Source organism: Camelus ferus, chromosome 23 (genome assembly GCF_009834535.1).
Source record: "Camelus ferus isolate YT-003-E chromosome 23, BCGSAC_Cfer_1.0, whole genome shotgun sequence".
NCBI classification, from domain to species: Eukaryota; Metazoa; Chordata; class Mammalia; order Artiodactyla; family Camelidae; genus Camelus; species Camelus ferus.
The window spans coordinates 32,263,108-32,286,196 of NC_045718.1; the positions used below are offsets into that span (position 1 = coordinate 32,263,108).

The 23,089-nt window shown below is 38.5% G+C and overlaps 1 protein-coding gene across 3 annotated transcripts in view; it reads left to right on the forward strand.

Moving 5' to 3' along the window:
- The first annotated feature begins 9,301 nt into the window (after positions 1-9,301).
- Positions 9,302-23,089, forward strand: part of TAF1A (TATA-box binding protein associated factor, RNA polymerase I subunit A) — a 29,069-nt gene continuing 15,281 nt past the window's right edge. Inside the window, exons 1-5 of one of the 3 annotated variants that reach the window (XM_014562167.2) lie at positions 9,302-9,443; positions 10,566-10,747; positions 14,545-14,714; positions 18,710-18,823; positions 21,688-21,886. In XM_014562167.2, the coding sequence (XP_014417653.1) occupies positions 10,627-10,747; positions 14,545-14,714; positions 18,710-18,823; positions 21,688-21,886 (604 nt within the window). In that variant the 5' untranslated portion in view covers positions 9,302-9,443; positions 10,566-10,626. The remainder of the gene's footprint in view (positions 9,444-10,565; positions 10,748-14,544; positions 14,715-18,709; positions 18,824-21,687; positions 21,887-23,089) is intronic. The other 2 variants (XM_014562168.2, XM_006188142.3) reach the window with 2 other exon arrangements.

The following is a 23,089-nucleotide window of genomic DNA, read 5'->3' on the forward strand; positions in this document are numbered from 1 at the left end:
AGGCAGCCGGGGCGGGCGCCGGCGGGCGGGGCGGGGGGCGGAGCGCGGGGGGCGGGGGGATGCGCGGCGGGGAGGGGCGTCGCCCGCGGGGGTTGGAGGAGCACCCGGCCGACACGTCAGCACAGCCTCGGGATGGGGATGGAGGGGGTCCTGGAGGAGGAGGACCCGCGCTCCCACCTCCTTCCGGAGGCCTTCTCCTCCAGCGCTGCCTTGGCAACGGGACTCTATCTTCTCCCTCGTCCAATCGCCTGCTTTTGCCCCCATCCCTTCGCAGACGACCCTCCGCGCGACTCCCTCTTTTCCTCGCTCATCCCCCTCTGCGACCTTGGATCCCCCAGCCCCGCACCATCCCAACAACAGGTCTTTTTTGACCCCTTCTCGTAGCTTCTGGTCCGTCCCAAACCAGATGACCCCACCCCCATTCTTGGTTTGGTACCTCCTTTTCCGAACTACCAAATCCCACCCACGATTTACGACGGTTAGTCTTTCTAGTTCAAGATTCCCTCTACTTCAGACTTAACAGCGACTTCTCGGGCCCCCATTCCAAGATCCCCTTATATTAGGAAAGGGAGGTGTTAAGTGGAACGGTGGGCTGGTGATGTGAATTAGAGCCGGTAGCCTGCTTGGTCTCCCCGCCCACCTCCCAGCCCTGGAGGGTGGAGGTGGGCCATGGGTCCCCATGCTGGGATCTTCATATTCTTGGATCTTTATCCATAAGGGAAGAGTAATTTAATTAAATGCAAATATGTTGAGTTTCCGTTTTACGCTACCATTTAAGGCCAGACGCTGGGCAAAGCATTAGGATGATTTGAAGAACGATTTAGTTCAAGACAAGATATCGGGCCTTTATCAAAAGGCCCTATTTAGGGGAAACCAACTCATGTCAAAACGACTGAAGAATAAATTTTATAGGAGGGAAAAACTGATTAATAGCTGCTAACATTTATTGAGCATTTTCTTTATGTCCAGGTGTTAGTCTGAGGTTTTTTATAGGTATCTATTTGTTTAATCTTCACAACAGTAGTAAGTCCTATAACTCTTCGTTTTCGAGATGAGTACATTACGTTTGTCTGTGACAGGAGCTTCTCACTAAACCTCTGCCAAGACTATACATCAACCTTGAATGCCAATCAAACCCATTTGCTGGTTTCCCAAACGGGATTCTTTTAAAGCAAGAGGAAAGAATGTGGCCATTCCATGCAAAACACAAGGTTGAATAAAGGGAAAGATGAGAAAGATGTTCACAATTGTTTATCTACAGGGGCCATAAGATGTCCCATTGGTCCAGTGTATTCCCATACTGTCTAGAGAGAATGTAAAATGGATTAGGTGACTGTCCAAGTAGTAATGCCATTAGGAGTTCTTTATTTCTTTTCTACTATGTGTTTGTTTGCTTTAGGTGTGTCCAATAGGCATCTCCAACTTAACATGTTGAAAAGTAAACTTACTTTCTCTCTCAAACCCTGCTCCTTTCAGCCTTCTGTATCTCAATAACTGACAACTTAATTCCTATCTTCCAGGTGCTCAAGTCAAAAACTTAGAAACTTCTTGACTCCTTTTTGTCTGATACCCCAAGTCCAATTTATAAGACAATCTATTGTTTACCTAACCCAGTCTATTCCCAATGATGAAACCAGGGAGTCCAGAGAATGGGGTAAACCTTTCCTTAAGGACTATGGCTTCCAGCCTACATGGAGTAACAGGGACTAGATTTACCCTCTCATGTTAAATATCTAAAAAAACTAGAGAAAATATGTGAAACAATATTTTTTAGACACTGGACAACAAGCAGTATAGGACACTGATCCCTAAAATAAGTGGAACAAATGAGGTGAGTGCTACGACTAGCCCCACTTACTCCTGGTATAAAATTTCAGGCCACAACCAGAGAAGGGAAACTCAAACAGGTGATCTCCCTGAGCTGAAGAGACAGGTATGAAAGCTTTGGGAGACCAATGCAAGTGGAATGCATAAGGCAGGAGTACAGGAGAGAAGAGAGCTGAATGGAGAAAAGAGAACTTGGCAGAGAGAGCGCCAGAGCTCTGCAGAGGGCTTTTCTCAAGTCTTCAACCGAGTAATGTAAGTGCCTGTGTGTGAGGAACTAAGGAGGCAGGGAGAGAGTCACCAGAGAGGACAGGGAGAACAATCACTGGAGTCGAGAATAGTTTGCATTTTCACTAGCCAGAGTGGGAAACCCAGAATAAGCAGGGTTTCCAGGTAAAGTACTCAGTAGAGGGGAAAAAATCAGCCTAAGATCTAAAGCTACTCTTATCCTGCCTAACAAAGCTTGAAAACAAGCCTTGAAAAGATCAAAATGTTTCCAAGTATATTAACTGCATTCCAGAACAGAACTCAACATTATTTAAAAGAATACAAAATATCCAGCACCTAACAAGGTAAATTCACAATGTATGGAATACAGTAAAAAAAAAAAAATTAGAAACCATGCAAAGAAGCAGGAAAATACAATGCACAATGAAAGAAAAATCAATCAATAGGAATGTTCCAAAATGACACATATGATAGAATTATTACACAAGGACATCAATGCAGTTATATTTCATATGTTCAAGATACTGAGCGTGTAAAAGAGAAACACAGAGGGTATAAAAATGATCCAAATCAAACTTAGGAGAAATCAATGCCTGACATGAAAAATACACTGGACTGGATGGACAGCAGATGAGACACTGCAGAAGAAAACATTAGTGAACTTGAAATATAGCTATATGAACTCTCCAAAATGAAACACAGAAAACAGACTAAAAGAAATGAACAAAGTATCAGCATGGACACCTTGAATCAGCCCAATATATATGTAATGGGGGTCCCTGAAGGAGGTGGGAGGCAGAAAACATATTTGAAGAAACAATGAATGAAAACATTCCAAATATGATGAAAACTCACAGATCCAAGAAGCTTGACAAACCCCAACCACATGAAACATGAATAAAATGACATCAGTGCACATCAAATTGCTTAAAACTGATGGTAATGAAAAGAAAAATTGAAAATCACCTAGAAAAAACACACTATGTACATAGGAGTAAAGATAAATTTCTCATTGGAAACATGCAAGCCAGAAGACAGAAGATCAATATATTCAAAGTGCTGGGGGAAAATATGACATTCTGGAGTTGTAGACTAAGTGAAAATATTTTTCAAAGATCAAGTGAAGTCTTTTCAACACATGGTGCTGGGACAATTGGATAGCTATGTGCAAAGGAATGAAATTGAACCCCATCTTAGCCACATACAAAAATTAACTCAAAATGGGTCATAGTCCTAAATGTGAGGTCTAAAAGTACAAAAATCTTTGAAGAAAACAAGGAAAAATCTTGGAGTAGGCAATGATGTCTTAGGTATGACACTAAAAGCACAAGCAACCAAAGAAAAAACAGATGCACTGAACTTCATCAAATTTAAAATCTCTGTGCTTCAAAGAACCTAATCAAGATAATGAAAAGACAACCACACAAGGGGGAAGAAAATACTTACCATTCATATATCTGATAAGGAACTTGCACCTAGAGTCTACAATAAACTCTGTAAGTTCAATAATAAAAGACAAATAACCCAATTTAAAAACAATCTGGCAATTCCTCAAGAGATTAAACATAGAGTTACCATATAACCCAGCAATTCCACTCCTAGGAATATAACCAAGATTAATGAAAACATATATCCACACAAAACCTTGTACACAAATATGGATAGAATCATTATTCATAACAGCCAAAAATGGAAGCAACCCAAATGCAAATCTCCATCCAACTAATGAATTAGTAAGTAAAATATTGTATATCAATACATTGGCAAAAAAGAAAAAAAGGTGGGGAAATAAAGTACTGATACATGCTATGACAGGAATGATCCTTGAAAACTTCAGTGAAAAAAAAAGCTACAGAAGCCCACATACTGTATGGTTCCATTTATATGAAATAGCGAGGCTACACAAACCTAGAGAGACAGAAAGTAGATTATTTGTTGCTAGGACCGGCAGAGATGGGGAAGTTGAGGAAGGGGTGACAGATAAAGGGTACAAGATTTCTCTTTGAGGGTGGTGGAAATGTTCTAAAATTGATTGTGTGATGCACAACTCTGCAATTACACTAAAAACTTGAATTGTTCACTTCAAATGAGTGAATTGTATACTTACGTGAATTTTATGTTAATAATACTATAAAAAAAAAAAGATTCCCATACCAAAAAGCAAATTTCAAACTAAAAGGATTCATCATTACCATATCTACACTGCAAGAAATGGTGAAGCCTTTTGGCAGGGGGAAAAAAAAACATGAAAATCTGAATCTACACAAAAGAATGAAAAATACAAGAAATGTATGTATGTGGGCAAACATTTAAAAAAATACATAAAATATAAAATGATTTTTCTTTTTAAAAAAATCTCTTTAAAAGATAATTAACTGTTTAAAGCATAAATAATAAAACTGTACTGTGCTGTTTATAACATATGTACAAGTGAAATGTATGACTACAGTAACATAAAAGGAGGAGAATAATGGAAGTATACTGTTGTAAAGACCTAAAACCATAGGCAAGTGATAAAATATCACATGAAGGTATACTGTAATAGGTTAAAGATGCATATTGTGAACTCTATAACAACAACAACAACAACAACAAAGCCACAAAGAGTTACAGCTAGTAAGCCAACAAAGGAGATGACACATTCTCAATTAATCCAAAGGAAGGCAGGAAAAGAGGAAAGGACAACAAAGAACAGATGAGACAAATAGAAAGCAAATAGCAAGACCATAGATCTAAACCTAATCTTATCAATAATCACATTAAATTTAAATGGTCTAAACACCCACATTGAAAGGCATAGATTTTCAGATTCAATTTTTAAAAAGCAAGACTCAACTATACGCTTACCACAAGAAACCCACATTTAAATATAAAGGCATGAATAGGTTAAATGTAAAAAAAAAAAAGATGAATCAAACTAAGGCTAATCAAAAGGAAGCTGGAGTAGCCATATTATCAGACAAAGCAGATTTCACAACAAAGAATATTACCAGGAGTAAAGGAAGTGATTTTATAATCTTAAAGAAGTCCACTCATCAAGGGGATGTAACAATTTTCATTGTTTACCTGAATAAGAAAGCTTCAAAACAGAACTTAAGGGAGAACTGCACAAATCCACAATTTTAGTTGGAGATTTCAGTAAAGAGTAGTGGGAGATAAACTTGGGTGGCGAGGGTAGGTCAGATTATGAAAGATTATTGATCAGCACAAGAATTTAGACTTAAGAGTGAAAAACAGAAAGCCATCAGACTTTAAGGAATCAAACAGCTACAGTGGAATTTAAGCATGTATCCTGTTCTGAAAGCCAAGGAGAATGAAGATTTGTGTTGGGTGTGACCAGTAGAGTTAAATCCTTCCCTTACAATTAAAAAGCCATGTCAAAGTCATGTCAAAGTGTATGTTTTCTTCTGAGTGAGTCATACAAGGCAAGGTCTTCTATCAGCAGGTATTATTTGTCTAGTCCTGGCAAATATTATTCCAGTTTCTACTAAACAAGGAAACTCAAACATCTGAAATCGTCAGTAGTACATAGGCTTATATAGAAGTTCCTGTTTCCGGTTCTGCCTAATTTACCTTGGCACTATTTTTCACAGAAGTCAAATATTTGGTGCTTTGAACAAATACAGAACAAATTCCAGGGTGGGGCTTATACAACACAATTTCCACCATGTAGACTGTTTAGCTATATCTATTTACAGTTTTCAGATAGGAATTACTTCCTTACTAGAACAAGAGCAGAGGCAGATAATGTAGTCAAAAGCACTAAACTAGGTATCAGAAGTCTAATTGTGCGACCCTAGGCAAGTTGCTAACTTTTCTGAGTCTCAGATTCCTTGTCTGTAACATTGGGGCTAAAGGTAAACCTTCATACTGTTTCTATAAGAAGCAATGGGATAGCATATTAAAATGTTGCCCATTTATGTTGTTTAAATAAACAGCCAAATCCCAGACTCCTACAGACAATAGGGGTGGTTGATGGTACAAGAGTCTCAGCAAACCACTGACTTCATCACAAAGGAGATATTTTTTGATAGTACCTGCCCTGGAAACTGTTCCCTTCTTTTTTTGAAAAAATATTTCATTTATTTATTATTGCATTTAATTATTTTTCATTTTGGTGGGGGGAGGTTTTTATTTATTTTTATCTCGAAACATCCAATTTTTTGTTTGTAATCAGAAGTTGAGATTTTTATCACTTTGTTATTATTTATATCTTATAATTGTCTTAAACACATTTACTAGTCTTGACAAACATAAGGAAACCAAGAATGACATTTAAATGGGTAATAAAACAATTTGCACAAGAGCCCTTATCCTTTTAGGTTGAATTGTAGGGAAAAGTTGCAGTTAAGTAAGGAACCAGAGCATGTTACTTGTTTAGGCAAATGTTTCTCACTAGAGCTCTGTTGGCATTTGGGGGGGGGGGGGACATTCCTACCAGTTGCAGGATATACAACAACCCTAGCCCTGGCCATGAAATTTTAGTACCATCCTTAGTCATGATAAAATAAAAACTGCCCCCATGCATTTCCAAACTCTCCTGGGTAGAAATGGTACCAACTTCCCAGATGAGATGTACTGCTTGAGATCGTTTAACAAAGCACCTGTGACTATAAATATTCCTATTCCATAGTTTCTCTTATCAGCTAAAAGAGAAGAGTTTTAACATCAACCTTGAAAAAAAATCCCTGTAGATCCAAGTAACTTTGCTTTATAGGGTTTTTTTTTTTTTGTCATTAAAGCTAATACTAACTTACTAAGTACATCACACTTCTGAATTTGTATTTTCCCTCCTCTTAGAAGGGTCTTATATTGCTCTACTTCCACATTCCCACATTTGTTCTCTCTTTTGCACTATCTTATCTTAAATTTAGATCTGAATGAATTATATGGCTTTTTTTGGTGTTTAATAGTCAAACTGTGCATATATTTTGAAATTATTTGGAATGGATAGAGAGGGATTTTCCCCCCTTTATTCTTAACAAAAGACCATGTTTCTCAATTAAAACTTAGGGGACTATAGGTTGAGATGCAGTATGTAGAATCATTAGGATAATAATTATAATTAAATAAATATACATCATCTTTATGATGATTGATCCCATTTACCCATTCTAACCAGGCTTCTCCACAACAGAACAGCAAAAACTCTGCAGCATTAACACCTACCAGTTGTATGTTAAAGTACCCAGGATAAGCAATATAGAGTGAGTGACTATCATAGTGATTGAGACGTATGATGGTATCAGTAATTATTTTTTAGTAAATATCTTTTTAGACACAAAAATCATCACTAAAAAGATCACGTATCTTTAAAATTGTATGTATGTATGCATATATGTATCCAAACTAAATCTAAATCTCTGTTGTGAACATAAACATTAATTGGTACATTAAGTGGTACTCTAGAGAAACTGTTGGCCAATGATAGTCCACAGGTCAAATCCAGCCTGTGAAAACCTGGTGAAGTTCATCTTAATGAGATGTAAGAAATGACTTCTCTAGAGAATTTTCAGGTAGATCTGATCTTTCCAATTTTCTAGAGTGTCTGAAGCTTGTTCTTTATTAGATTGCAGGAACTCTAATAAAGCATTCATGGGAGCAACTGAAGCGTTGTGGGAATAATATTCTCTAAATAACAGTTTGCAGTTCTTAAAAAATGTAATTCATCATATTAAGTTGCTCTTTAGCACAATGCAATCTTTCTGTTCCTTAAGATGTTTTCTCCTAGATTGGAGTCTAGAAGCCTTCTGTATGCTTTGCTTTGTTTTACATTTGCATTTTTGTCATGCTTTCTTTTTTAAAATCTTATTTATGCTCTTGGGTGTGATATAGTATAGTTTTCTTTTTACTCTCTTCTCCCCAACACATTTTCTACCAGAATTACACCATGGAAAAGGGAAGAAGTAGGTAGAGCATATAAGGATATTAATTCTTAACTTTCTCTGTTTTATCTAATGTTGCCAAGTGTTGACTGAGAACATTAAGGTAAATCAGAAATTTCTTCCCCATTTTTGTGGGAGCATGAATTTCTAGCCAGATTATATCCAATCTAGGTTGGTTTGGGTGAAATTATACCTCACGGCAAAGGAAAAAATATAGCCAGACCAAAATCTTTACACTAGAAACGTGTGGCTGTGTTATTCTGTGTGTGCATTCCTCCTGGACCACAATGTCATTTTGGTCAACCTTACCTGCGGAGTTAGTGCACTGACTTGAGTGAGGCCAAGGATTTACGACCCAAAGAACAGCAGGAGAATTCTTCTCACAAGCCCATAGCTACTACGTAGTGTTTATGAAGACAACATAGTACTAAGTATTTCAGCATTTTAAGGAATCCCTCTACAAATTCTCCCTAGACCCTTTAATCACCTCTACAATACTGTGATTCTGCTCAAATGGTTCACTTTCAGGGCAGGGGCCACTCAAAAGATTCCTGTGGAAGCCTATGCCATTATTTGTGCAGCCTTAGTTATGAACAAAATACTTGTAATGACTTTAAAGCTGCCTCAGTTTAACTTTCACTACTTAGTCCTAGTTCTATTCTCTGATGCTACGAAAAGTCTGACCCTTCTTTCACACACATCAGCCCTCCAAATTTTGGAGATACTGTGTTCCCACGAGTCTCTGCTTTTCCAGGGTCATCACCCCTAGAGCCCCTCAATTTCCCCTCATTTCACATTTAACCATCTTACTTTCGGCCCTTATTTCGTAAGTTCGTCAACGTTCCCCATGAAAAGTGACCCCAGACAGGTCCACAGAACCACCCCGCTAAGGAGAAAAGTATTCTTGCCGAAATTTGGGCGGGACAGCCAGAGTCCCTTAAATTCAAAGCTAAACCTTTAATAAAAGAGAAAAGACTTCAAGGAAGCAATTAAAAGGCTAGACAAAGATTTATCTTGTCAGGACCGCGAGCCAAGCCTCTGAGGCTTGCGCCCTGCGCCCGCGAGCCAAGCAGTAAGGTAAAGGTCCTCTTACAGTGAATTACTAGGGCAAAGTGACATTCTGCTCTTTTGACTGCCACCCTAATCCAGCCTTCCTTCCCTTGCACTAGTCTCCCTTTGCAATTAAAGTCTCCCACTTTTCGGCTGAGACAGAATACGAGAGAAACCTGGGTCCAATTTGATGAGAAGGCGGCAGTCCGCGGCCACTTCCGGGTCACTTCCGGGGTCGAGGCGCCTCCACCACCCAATCGGGAGTTAGGGGCGGGGCCACGCCTGCGCGCCGGCTGAACGCCTGCGTCTGCGCGCCGGGGGAAAGCCAGAGGGAGGTTTTGCGCAAGTTCTCTCCAAGCGTTCGCTGGCGGACTCCGCTTCCGAGAGTTTGGTCACGCTGGTCTGGAGTCCGGAGAGTGGAGTTTAGTGTCACTGAAGAGCTCCGGCTTTTGGCGGGTAAGTCCAGCGTTTGTCGTCCATCAGTCATTGCCTGCGTCCCAGTGGAACGGGCAGGGCTGTGCTAGGATTCACCCGTGTTCTTCTCATATTTTCTGCTGATGCTCTGAAACCTCGAGTTCTGAGCGCGAGGCTGGAGAAGCAGCTTTGGTTACCGTGACAACTGCACGGCACCAGTTCAGTCTTGGGAGATTTGGGGAAGGAAGGTTGGGGGCTTCTTCTGGAATGACTCCTTTAAATACGTGTGAGTTGGGTTCAGATTCAGGTGTTATTTCAAACCCAGACTCCTAACCACAGAACTTGATTTTGAAAGGTTTACTCGGGCTGTAATGTGGAGAAGGCACATTTGAGGCAGGGTAACGAGTTAGAAAGCGAACGCAGTAATCCAGACACAGTTTGAAAGTGTCCCGAGCTAGGGGAGTGGTGTAGAGTGGCGGAGAGGAAGATGGGAGAATTACTAGCAGGCAGTACCAGCAGAACCTAATAATCAGTTGGATGTATGAAAGAAGAGAGAGGGGCCCTGAGCATCTTGATGATTAAGTCCAAACTCACCTTGGCACAGGGCTGTTTTTGTAGATTATTTTCCCTCTATCAGTTCTGCCTTGCGTCCCCCTCCTCCACACACACCCCAAACTCTGTTCATTCCAACCGTGTTTGCTGTTCTAGTTCCTAGAATATTTTCCTCACCTTTTCTGTGACATTGGGCCAGAATACATAATTGCACTGAGCCCTTCGGTTTTTTTCAGCATGAAAATGGATGAAAATAATAGTACTTACCTCTGGATTTCTGTAATGATTAAGTTAGATACTGTATAGGCCTGGTGTATGGAAAGGGCCCAATAAATGTTAACTACCGTTATTCTTATTATTGTACTTAACGCTGTTTTGGTATTATACATCATTTGCTGTTTATTCCTCTAGATGAGTTTTTTAAATTGAAGCATTAGTATTTTTATATCTTTTTGAAATATATTAGTCATTGTAGTTCTCTTTTTTAATGAGTCATTCATTTCAGCTACTGCTGACATAATTAAATTTGTTTTCTTTAAAGGAACTACTAGGTACAATTAATTTTGTTGATCTTTGATATTCATTGGATAAAAGATGACTTTTCCTTTATAGCTCGGAAGCCTGTGGATTAAGATGTACAGAAAGTAACTGATATTCTCAGTTTGGAATAGGTATGAGTGATTTCAGTGAAGAATTAGTAAGGCCCACGACAGAAGATGAACAGGGGGAAACGTGTGTGCTCTCTGGTACAGGAATGTGCTTTCCTTGGCTCCAAAAGCATATAGAAACTGTGGGTAAGTAAAATAACATGCAACCATTTCAGCTTTAATGAAAGGAGATGATAAGATTCAATATGGGTACAAAAATGGATAACCAAGCTGGTTTAAGTTTCAAGATAAGACTATATGAGGGTTTTTTTTTTTTAGACTGTTAATAAAAAAGAAATCACAAAACATAGATTCTTTTTTCCTTATAGAATTATTTTCCTTTTAATTAATAACAGTCGTATTATGGTAGATATACTTTTTTTTTTTTTACAGTAATCCTAAGTATTTACTGTATCCCTGACATTGGCTGAATATTGGGGATACACAGTTGAAGAAGTTATGGTCTCTGCCATTGAAGAGTACATACCAGAAGTTTCTGTTGAATTGCATTGAAATAATTTTTAATGGATCTATAATAGATTTCAAAAAAGGGTATTTTCTCCTATTTTCATGTAATATAGAAATAAGCAAGCTTTTCTATGGGATAAATTCCCCGTAAGAATATATAAAAGGAGCAGTTACCTGTATGCTGGCGTGTTGGGTGGAATAGGCCTGGGAATACATTGAACCAGCACTTTTCTAATTGACTGTAAATATATCTTTCTTAGCCTGGCCTCCCTTCCCCTTGACTGAGATTCCCTAACTCCTAGAATTTAGCTCCTGTTTCTTTATCTTTCAATCTAAATGTCATCTCATTTAATTATCTCAGTAAATTAATCCTTGGTAAATCTGTGTGCTAGGCATTTTAAAGATGAGGGAACTGAATTTTGAAGTTAAAACTCAAAATGCTGCTATCAGGAGTCAAACTCAGGTCTATCTGACCTCAAAGCCTACATTGAGATAGATACATATATGAAAAGGGATACTATATGTAAAGTGCCTAGCATAGAGCCTCATGCATAGTGAATGTTGAAAAAATAACAATTTATTTTCTCTTTCCTCGTTTTATTTTTGCTGGATCAGCGTACATAGTTTGAGCCAGGTTTGAATGGATGGCACTTCAGAGGGAGTGCTCCTTTACCCTTGTAGGGAACTAGTAATCTAGAGTTCCTGCTGGTTACAGCATAGCTGGGCATGTTTCTGTCACCAGTGTTCTATAGAGAGCTTGAGTCAGTCCACAGACAAGTAGATTTAAAACCAGAATTGACATGCTTAGAAATGTTTCGTATGTTACGGATAGCCTGTTAAACTCCAAATACTTTACGTCTGCAATGAGAATATTGTTGCAGGTAATATTGACATTATAATTGGTATAAGTGGTAATTAACCATAATAGGAAAACACAGTTGCCTAACAATTATTTATTTTTTATTCTCTTAGATTTCTTTTGGCATTTTGAAGGGTGTGCCCCCTAGAGCAGAAAATTTGAAGGCAGGCACCAATCTGGAATAAAGCTGTTATGTTGAATACCCAGAATAATGCTTGGAGCATGGTAGAGCTCAAAAAAGTATTTCATAGGTGGACAAGTTTCCAGATTCTTTCAAGAGCATTAGAAATTAAGTCGATGATAACTGGTTCATTATTGTAACTCATTCTATCAAAATTTATTTTCCTTGACAGTTGTTCTTAAAGTTGATCAGCAACCGGTAAAATTATCTTTTGCTCTCAAAAGAATGAAATGAGAGCTATTCCTGAGGTAATTAGGCTCAGTTGGAAGACAGGAGGGGAATTTTCTAAGGATTTATATATAGTAGTCTAAAGTCAATTTCCAGTCTGAGCTGTGAAAACTAGAAGGGTAGAAGGGAGTTTGGCCTTCAAGTGAATGAATGAGGTTTTAGGGAAGAGGTATTTTGTCAGTTTCCTGGACTAGCTGCCTGGTGCTGCTGATCCTGGGAACAGATCTTATCAAACGCAGCTTCTAATTCAGAGAGGTGGGTGGCGCGTAGTATTCTGCATTTCTAGTAAGTTCCTGGTGATACTAAGGATGCTGGCTATAGGACCGCAGTGAGTTGCAAGCACCAGGATCCCAGGTGATTTGTATGTATAATTAGAAAAATTTGAGAAGCAGCACTGGTCAATGCAATAGTCGTCCACCCTTTTTTTTTTACCCCTGAAAAATTAGGTATTATCATGCAGACTCTTAAGGTGCCATCTAAAAATGGTATCCTAAGTTTGTTAGTTGCAAAAGGCATAATTTTCAACATATATTGACACTTTTAATTGAAATTATTATGTGACTTTTAAAAATATATTTGGTGGAATCTAAATAGTGTAGTAATGTGATACCTTTCACTAGCCATTTAGTATTTATGGAAGAGCTTTTAATAGATAGGAATTTTACATTGTTCCTTTCTTTTATACGTTTATTCTTGCCATAAACTATGTATCTACATTTGATTATTTTTTAACCATAATATCCTGTAAGGTTAAAACCTTAAGTATTAAAAGTATTAAAATTTCTTCTGGATTGAGACATCTTTATTATTGATAGTTGTACACAGCTGTTCAAAATAACGTAAGTATTAAAGTTTTTGTTAAATTTTAAATACTAAAAGTAAATTTTTATTGCTTATTTGTCTTGGTAGATAAGGTTTCCACTTTTTTCCATTTCTTATATCTATGAATGATATTATGTATTTCTAAAATGAGAAAAGATTTAGCTTCAATTCTATTATATTTTTTGTTTGTTAGTTTTGTTTTTTAATGGAGGTACTGGGGATTGAACCTAGGACCTTGTGCATGCTAAACACCACTGAGCTATACCCTCCTCCCTATTGTATTTTGTTTTAATTGGTAGGAATTCTGAGAGACTTTAGTCACATAAGTAAGTAGCTGGCAATGGATGGAGTTTAATTATAGCAATGTATCATGTCTTTGAATTCCTTCTGAATTGTTTATGAAAAAATTACATAGTGGTCTGTTACAAAAGTTACTAGGTTCTTCTACAGTTTTGATAAGTGATGAATTGGAAATCACCTGACTTTCAAATGGATGTGTTAGATTCGTTCTCTTTCTCAACACTAAGTACCTGTATTTTCACCTTAAAGTAATGTAGAATGATTTTGTCATGAAGTCTTGACATAGGCACCATTTTCTAGCAGATCAGTTTTAGGAAAGAGTATGTCAGAAAGTTGAAGATCTGCTAGCTGATTGCTGTAAAACTGACTTTGTGTGGTACCTTTAGTCTCTGTGTACTCCCTAGGGTGAGGGTACCCAGCTGGAAGACTGCGGGCCTGGGCCTGTAGGGATCTCGTAGTGGTGTGGGAAGGGAAGAAGAGGTGGGAATACGCCACCTGTTACTCATAACGGGGTTTTAACTAAGCCCACATATTCTTAACATGAGGATTGTCAATACTTTGGAGATAAATAAATGCTAGTGTCTACAGTTGTTATAGTCTCATTTGCCTTTACTGTCATTGCCTTACTGGGAACTCTGTCCATAAAAAATAAAAGCTCACCTTTGGTGTTCTCAGAACATTGGTAGGTAAAAAAGACCAAGCTTCCCTAGGATGACCCTCGTGATTCTTACCCATTCTAAATACCCGGGACTGTGTTTGGGGGCGTCTTTGAGAGAGTCTTCCCAGATTGTTTAGTGCAAGGATGAAAAGACAGTTGAATCAGATTTGAAGGATCTGATGACCTTGGTAGCCCTAGAACATCCAATTAGACATCTCCTAATTAAACATTTGTTTCATTTGCTACAACTAGTTAAAATGGCATGGAAGAGTTTGTTTCAAGTGTTGCCAGCTTTGATAATTGGGCTGAGCTGGATTAAGTTATACCTCCTGCTCTGCTTGTGAAAACTATGCTTATCAGAAGTAAGCTTCTGGAATTGTTGAACTGGGGTCTCTGTGAGTCAAGACTCTTCTCTTTAACCTTTATAGCAACTGGAGGAAAGAGGGAGAAGGATTTTGCTCAGACAACAAGTGCTTGTTTAAGTTTTATCCAAGAAGCTCTGCTGAAGCACCAGTGGCAGCAAGCTGCGGAATACATGCACAGTTACTTGCAGATCTTGGAAGATTCAGATAGCAACAAAAGGCAGGGCGCGCCCGAGGTAAGTAAAGTGTGAGTCTGCTGGAAGAAGTGACAGAATCCTGGGAGATTCTGCCTCTTGAGCTCCACCCAGGATAGCTTTTGCTGTTCTCAAATTGATTTTACCAAAAGCTGCTAAAAGTAGTTTGGGGTGGAGAGTTGGTATCAGGACACTTTTTGCACATTTCTTTTTTCTATTATCATTTTAAAAGAGACTAAAAATAGTTTGGAGGGGAGGAAGGTATAGCTCAGTGGTAAACTGCCTGCTTAGCATGCACAAGGTCCTGGGTTCAATCCCCAGTACCTCTGTCAAATAAATAAACCTAATTACCTCCTCTCTCCAAAAAAAATAGTTTGAATTCTCAGATTTCCCAATATTTAATCATTCATTTAAATAATTCTTTCCCCTTGTCATAATTTTCCCCCACTGTAGAGTATTTCCCGTCTTCATACAAACATGTTGTTATTTCTTCCACTTTACACCATCTTTTTATTTTATTATTATTATTATTTTTATTTTTAATGGAGGTACTGAGAATTGAACCCAGGACCTCACGCATGCTAAGCATGTGCTCTACCACTGAGCTGTTACCCTCCCTCCCTTAATGACATCTCTTGACCCCCTACTTCTTCCACAGACTGATCCTCATTTTTCCACTCTCCCTTTCAGGAAAATTCCTAGAAAGTGTTGTATTCACCTGTTTGTTCCAAGCCCTCACCAGTTAGGCTCCCCCCACAACCACCACCATTTCTACTAAAGTGCTTTGTCAAGATCAGCAGTGATCTCTGCTGAATCCAGTGGCTGATGGTCAGTGCTCGGCTAACTTAGTCTGTCAGCAGTTTTAAACGTGGTAGGTCACTCCCTCCTGTGTGATCACCGCACTCTCTGTTTTTCCTCCTCCCTCACTGGCTATTTCTCGGCCGTCTTTGATGGCTCCTCTTCTGCTTGGCCCTTTGACGTGGGAAGACCTGAGAAATCCAGTGCTTAGTCGTTGTCTTTATCTGAACTCACTCTTGACGATCCCATTCAGTTTCATAGCCTTAAATTCAGTCTCTGTGCCGATGATCGCCAACTGTCTCTGTGGCCCTGACATCTCTCTTCAAGTCCTCATTCCTACGTCCAGCTCTGCTCAGCGTCACCTCTTGGTATTGCGTATCAACTAGTATGAAATGTGACGTCATACTGACATATCTAAAATGGGTCTTCTGATATTCCCTGTCCAGCCCAATTTCCCTCATCTCAGGTGGTGCTGCTTTATGTACTTAATCGTGAGAGCCAAACTCTGGAGTCATTTTTCTTTTCTATCCCATATCCAAGCCATCAGAAAATCCTGCTGGCTCTACTTTGAAAGTATGCTCCCTGCAGTCTGAGTATATCTCACCACCTCCATTGCTGTGCTTTGATTCAAGCCACTGTCATCTCACTTAGATGACTGCTTGCCCTTCTCTGCCCCTAAGTCTATTTTGAGCATAATAACCAGACTGATACCTTTAAAAAAAATAATTTTATTCAGATACAGTTGACACACCATACAACTCACCCATTTACATTGTACAATTCAGTGTTTTTTCATATATTCACAGGGATCGTGCCACCATTACCACAGTCTGAATTTAGAACATTTTTGTCCCCACCCAAAAAAAGAAACCCTGTACCCACTTGTAGTGACTCCTTTCCATCCCCTAGACTCTGGCAATCACCAGTTTCTATTCCAGACATTTCATAAAAGTGAAATGCAATAAACGGCCTTTTGTGAATGAATTCTTTCACTGAACATAATGTTTTCAAGGTTTATCCATTTTGTAACGTGTTAGTACTTCATTCTTTTTTATTCTGTATTTTCAAACTAATATTCCAGCGTATGGCTATCTCTCATTTTATGTATCCATTCATCAGCTTTTACACATGGTGTTGTTTTTACTTTTTGGTTATTATGAATAACGCTGCTATGAACATTCATGTATAAGTTTTTGTATGGGTGTTTGTAATTTCTTTTGGGTATATACCTAGGAGTGGAATTGCTGAGGCATATGGTAAATATATTTAATTTCTTAAGGAACTGCTAGACTGCTTTCCAAAGTGACTGCACCGTTTTGCATTCCCACCAGCAATGTGTGAGGGTTCCAGTTTCCCTACATCCTTGCCAGCATTGTTATTGTCTGTCTTTTTGATCATAGCCATCCTAGTGGTTGTGAAGTGGTGTCTCAATTGTGGTTTTGATTTGCATTTTCCTAATGATTAATGATGCAGCACAGTCCATTTAAAACATAAGTCACATCATGTCAGTCCTCTGCTGAAAACACTGCAGTGGCTTCCCATTTCATTCAGAGTAAGAGCCAAAGTCCTTGTCTTTCCCTGCAAGTTCTCCATGCTCTGCTCACTCCCTTTCCCCCTTTGACCTCATCTGCTATTACTCTCCAAGTTACTTTTTCTTCTCCAGCTTTATTGGTCTCCATGCTCTTTCTTAAACAGCCAGCCTTACTCCTTCCTGATTGCCTTTGCTATTTTACTGGAAAAGGTCTTTCTTCAGCTATCACTATGGCCACCCTCCTTCAAGTCACACTTTCATGACTGTTCAGAATCCCAACTGCACACCAGCCCCCCTTCACTTTCCGCGTGGCAGTCCTGATTCCCTTATCCTGCTTTATCCCCCCCCAATAATATTTGCCAATTTAATTATTCTTTTTCTTGGTTTATTGTCAGTCTCTCTACAACAGAACGTGAATTCCACAAGGGCAGGGATCTGGAGCAGTGCCTGGCATATATTGTTAAATTTGTTCTGTAAAAGACAGTTTATCCACACAGAACTTCACATGACTGTCTCAAGTAGCTTTGACTAATGGAGTAACCACTGTATCAGTTAGGCATCTTAATAGAGCCCAACAATATGAAAGAAAAAAATTAACCATTGATTAAATAGTTTACGGACTTTAAGTTATGTAGATCTGTAAAACACTGGACAAGTTGCAGTCTCTTTTTGTCCAGAGTTTGTTTTTTTAAAATGAAAGAATTAGATCACTGGTTCCCAGACACTTAATTTGGGCTCTGTTTGTATCACATAGGGGTTTTGTTGAAAATACAGATTCTTGTGCTCCACCCCAGATCTACTGAATCAATCAGAGTTGACATCCCTAGAATATTTATTTTTAACTGGTGTCCAAGGTAATTCTTACATACAACTAGATTTAAGAACTAGTATGATAGGATAATCTGCACATTTTTTTTTAAGCTTCCAAATAGTGCAGTTTGGTGTTCTATGTATGAAATCTTGTTCTCATTTCTGACTTGGAAAGATGAATATTATGATGATAGCAAACAACTAATGTGTACTTGATCGATTTTCAGAGAAAGAACTAATTTAAAATTCACTTAAATTTACTTGAAAGTCAATATTATTGAAGTACTTTAAATTGGAGTAAGAGAAATAAGAGATTCATTCCCATGAAAAAGAAGATCTCCAAATTCTGTCACCAAAGTTTTGGTGCTCTGGGAAGAAAATAGTTTTATTAAGCTTTGTCCATAGCTGACGAGAATTCTTAAATTGGAGTTCTGAATATAGACCAGCTACAGTCTGTAGTCATAGAGCTTGTTGGCATCTTGGGAAACATCGAGTCCGGAGCTCTCATTTGGTAGATAACAAAGATGAGGCCGAGAGTGGTGAAAAAGCCAATAATAATAGAATCTGAGTTTTCTGACTTGAATATTCTTCATCCTATGGCAGCTAAAATTCTATTCCTTAATATGTATCTTAACTGCCTACCTTCTTTAGAATACTAGCTTAAAAATGACACTATTATATTTACCTGGTATTTTAACTTAATCAACAGAAGGATCTTTTTTATCACATAAAACATTAGTTTCACTGGGTGAAGTACAGTACATTGTTGGCAGTTGTGGTATCCAGAAGAAGGAATTATAAGTTGTTTTTAATGTTGTAATCAGAAAAAAATTAACTTTCTTAGACAGTGGCTAAGGTGAAGATTTTACATTTTTGTTAGTAATTTCTGTTTTGACAGATTATTTGGAGGCTTGGAAGTGAAATTTTGTATTATCACCCCAAAAGCAGTCTGGAGACTTTCAATACCTTTGCAGACCGGATGAAAAATATTGGTGTCATGAATTACTTGAAGGTGAGATCGTAGGCTTTGTGAACTTACATTTGCAGTGCTCACTTTTTAAAATTGCGTGTCTCAGTGATAAGGCAGGTAAACAAGGGGGAAGGAGGTAAGACACTTGGATGAATGAGAGAAGCTGAAAGAAAGCAAAGCCTAAAATACTTATTTACCCTCTGGTTCCTGTTTTGTTTTATTTTTACTTTTCCTATTTTCCAAATATTTGAAAATTATTGTAAGATATATATAACATAGAACGTGGCATTATAACCATTTGTAAGTGTGTAATTCAATGATATTAATTACAATCACGGTGTTGTGCAACTATCACCAGTATTTCCAAAACTTTTCCATCACCCCAAACAGAAACTCTGGACCCATTAAGCAATAACTCCCCAGTCCCTCCTCCTCCCAGCCGCTGGGCACCTCTGGCCTGTTTTCTGTCTCTACAAGTTTGCCCATTCTAGATATTTCATAAAAGTGAAATCATAGTATCTGTCCTTTTTATGTTTTGGGTATTTCACTTAGCATAATGTTTTCAGGATGTATCCATGTTGTGGCATGTGTCAGACTTCATCTCTTTATGGCTGAATAATATTCTCTTGTACATATCTGTCACATTTTGTTTATCCTTTCATCTCTTGTTTGGTTGTTTCCACCTTTTGGCTATTGTGAATAAAAATGCAATGAACATTGATGTACAACTATCTGTTTGAGTCCCTGCTTTCATTTCTTTTGAATATATACCTGGGAATAGAATTGCTGGGTCATGTTTTATGTCACGTGTGTGTGTGTGTATATATATATATATATATATATATGTATATGCATATTGTATATATGTATGTAATATTTATAAGCATACAATTCTTTTTTTTTTTTTGGTGGGGTGAGGTAATTAGATTTATTTATTTATTTATTTTTTAGAGGAGGTACCAGGGGTCGAACCTAGGACCTTGTACATGCTAAGTGTGTGCTCTACCCCTGAGCTATACTTCATATAATTCTTTTTTATTGAAGTTTAGTTGATTTACAATGTTGTGTTAGTTTCTAGTGTACAGCATAGGGATTCAGTTATCCATGTATATTCTTTTTCATATTCTTTTCCATTATAGGTAATTGCAAGCTTTTGGCTGTAGTTCCCTGTGCTGGACAGCAGGACCTTGCTGTTAAACACAGATAATTCCATGTGTAACTTTTTTAGGACTCTCCAAACTGTTTTCCACAGTGGCTCTACTGTTTTACATTGCCACTGCTTTCTAATTATGAAAAAGGATTTTTCCTAGTTTAGGATTCTTTTCAGATTTTATTAATTAATTTAGGAGAAATCTTTTGTTTCTTCTTATGTGCCCGATTCTCCCTCATGTTCCCATTTCCTGGTAGACCACGTACGTGGTAAGTAGAAACGAAGTGGAAGCAGCATAAGGAAGAACTTTCTAAGTGAACAATCGGGAAAAGGAGTGGCCTGCCTTGGTGTTGTGGGCTCCCCCTTCTGTCCGTTCAGGGAGAAACTGGATAGCCATTTGATTGGGGGAGGGGAGGTAGAGTTTTTACTAAATTATTGGTTAGATCCTTTTAAGCTCATACAGTCTACTTAGTTGAAGTAAAGTAACCTGAGAGACACCTTATTTCGTACTCCAGAGTCTGAGGGTGGTGATTAGGATGGGCAATAAAACATTTTTTTTTTGTTAATAATTTTAAAAACACTGATTGCTGGTCTCCAGACAACGTGCTGGACATGGAACTTGTGGTAGAGGAAGACAGACGTGTTAATGGAATAAGTGGAGATGGGTGCCATGGAAGAAATGGGATGTGTAGGGAGAAGACCAAGTAGAAAACGGTCAGCTCTCTGGAACTGGTAAGGGCTGGGATTGAATGAGCAGGGGAGTCAGGAAAGGAAAAGAAATGATGCTTGAGATGAGTCTGGAATGGTGGTGGGTATTCACTCTGCTTACTGGGGGAGAGTGTAGTCTGGCGTGGCAGGGGATAATAAAGAACTTGATAGCTCTGTGCCTAATGCTTTAGGTACTCTAAGAATCACTTGGGTGGAAGCCAGGGGAAGGAAGCTGAGCTCTGTGTGCCATGTGTAAGGAGCTTAGATTTTTATTCTGTAGGCAGTGCAACTGTTGAAGGATTTACACAAATGACTAACAAGATCTCTTTGGCAATCACATGGAAGATGGGTTGTAGAGGGCAGGATTGGAGATAACAGTTGAGAAATGATTGCAATAGTTTAAGGTGAAAGCTTGAACTCCGACTCCCCTCGCGTGATTAACTGCACCTGCCGTTAGTATCCTTAATGCCCCGCCCCATAACGCTCGTTCTTTGTGTAATCTTACTGCTTCTCCTGTACCAGGGATACACTTTACATGTGAACCAGTGTCATTCTTCAGCACCCCTTACTAAGATGTCTTCTCTGAGTTTATATAACATGTATAAAATAATTTATTGGTTGCATACTGTAGGCCAAACGAGCCATTAGGTGATATGCAGATATTTCATTAATCCCTGTAATGCCCTTTAAAGGGGTTAATAATAATTATTCTGTATAAAAGATGAGACTCACAAAGGGTGAGAGCAACTTACTCAGGTTTATGTAGCTTTAAAGGTAGCATTTGAGCCTGGACTCTGTCGTCAAAGACCCTGATCTTTTCACACTGCTTTCTGTTTCAAGTTTATACAATTTAGCTCTCGTTTACATGATAATTTTTTCAAGTGTCTTTTTGCTAGATGGAAATTTTTGATAACAGGGACAATGTTGTTCCGTCATTTGTGTTTTCCCAAGGTCTTGGCCCCGCATATGTCATACATTTCCTGAGCTTTTTGACTAATGTTTCTCTAGTGACCTGTGTGACGGTGGGCTTTTCTCATCATTGTGGCAGATCTCCTTACAGCATGCATTATACCTTCTGCACCATGGGTTGCTTGAGGACGCGAACAGAAATCTCAGCCAGGCGGAGACGTGGAGATACGGTGAAAAGTCCTCTTCCAAGGAAGTGTTAATCAACCTTATTCAGGCCTATAAAGGGCTTTTGCAGTATTATACTTGGTCTAAAAAGAAGATGGAATTGTCTCAGCTTGGTGAGTGAATACGAGTGAACTTTTCTTATGGTGGTTAAGACTGAGTCAGAGGGACAAAAGGAATCTTAAGGAGTAATCTGATGCCCCTACCTCCATGCCTGGCTTTATCCAGACATTTCTGTTGCTGTAAAATTCTTGATCATCTTGTAGATTTCTGATATTTAAAAAAACTTTTCAGACATAAATTAGGTGGTTCACAGATTAAGTTCATGACCATTTTAGATTCATTGCTTTTTTTAAACATGATTTCCAGGAAAGGTTACATATTTTCTTCAGCAGGCATTATTACATATAATAAGCACTTCTTCCTGTGTGTTTAGAGTGGAGTTTAGTTTGTTTCATAACTTTGTCTCTTAGAAAAATATGTTTAAAGAATAGAGCAAGATTAAGTTGTTTCATTTCTGTACAAAGGTCATAACAGACAATTTTCTTGATTTACTGACCCCCCTCAAAATTGACCAGGTGTTCTTACTCCTCAAACTGACTTCCCCTTCTCTTACATTCTGTGGTGACGTCATCCTCACCTGTCCCTAAATGTGTGTTCCTTGGAGCTGTATGATTCTCTGCACTTTTCTTTCCCTCGTGTAGTTTTACAACTTCTCTAGGATCAAGTCCTTTCTATTTTCACGTCCTCTACCCAAATCTCAGTCTGACATTTATCACGTCATTTTTGTGAGGCAGTGTTTCCTTATTATTTCTTATGTGATAGTAGTATTTCCTTGGTCACTGGGCACATGGGTTCACTAATCTCGAAATTCCCTTCCTGCTTCCTGTCTGTGATCTCCCCCGAAACACTTCTGAAATGCTGTCTTCATCATGATACTCTTGTAAGACCTTTGTGCGCCCTCTTCCTCTAAAACGCCACCTGCCCTTCAAGACTCAGACCCCTCATTCTTTTACCTCCAACCTAACGTACCAGCTGCATATTCAGCCTGTGTCATTTGGCTCTTCACCTCTTGCTTTGTAATTTTTCTGAGTGTTCTCACATGTATTTTATGTTGTATCTCCTCGCCTAGACGCATTGGTTTTTTGAGGTCACACATCTGTCCTCTATTTCTTCTGTTAACTTTGCCGTAATGCCTGCTGTAATGTTTCTTTTTTAAAAGGCTTGCTGATACTGATTTAGGTAAGTTTTAACATCAATATTTACTTTTCTTCTTACATGTTGTTAAGTAGAACTCAAGCCGATATTTGAGATGAAAG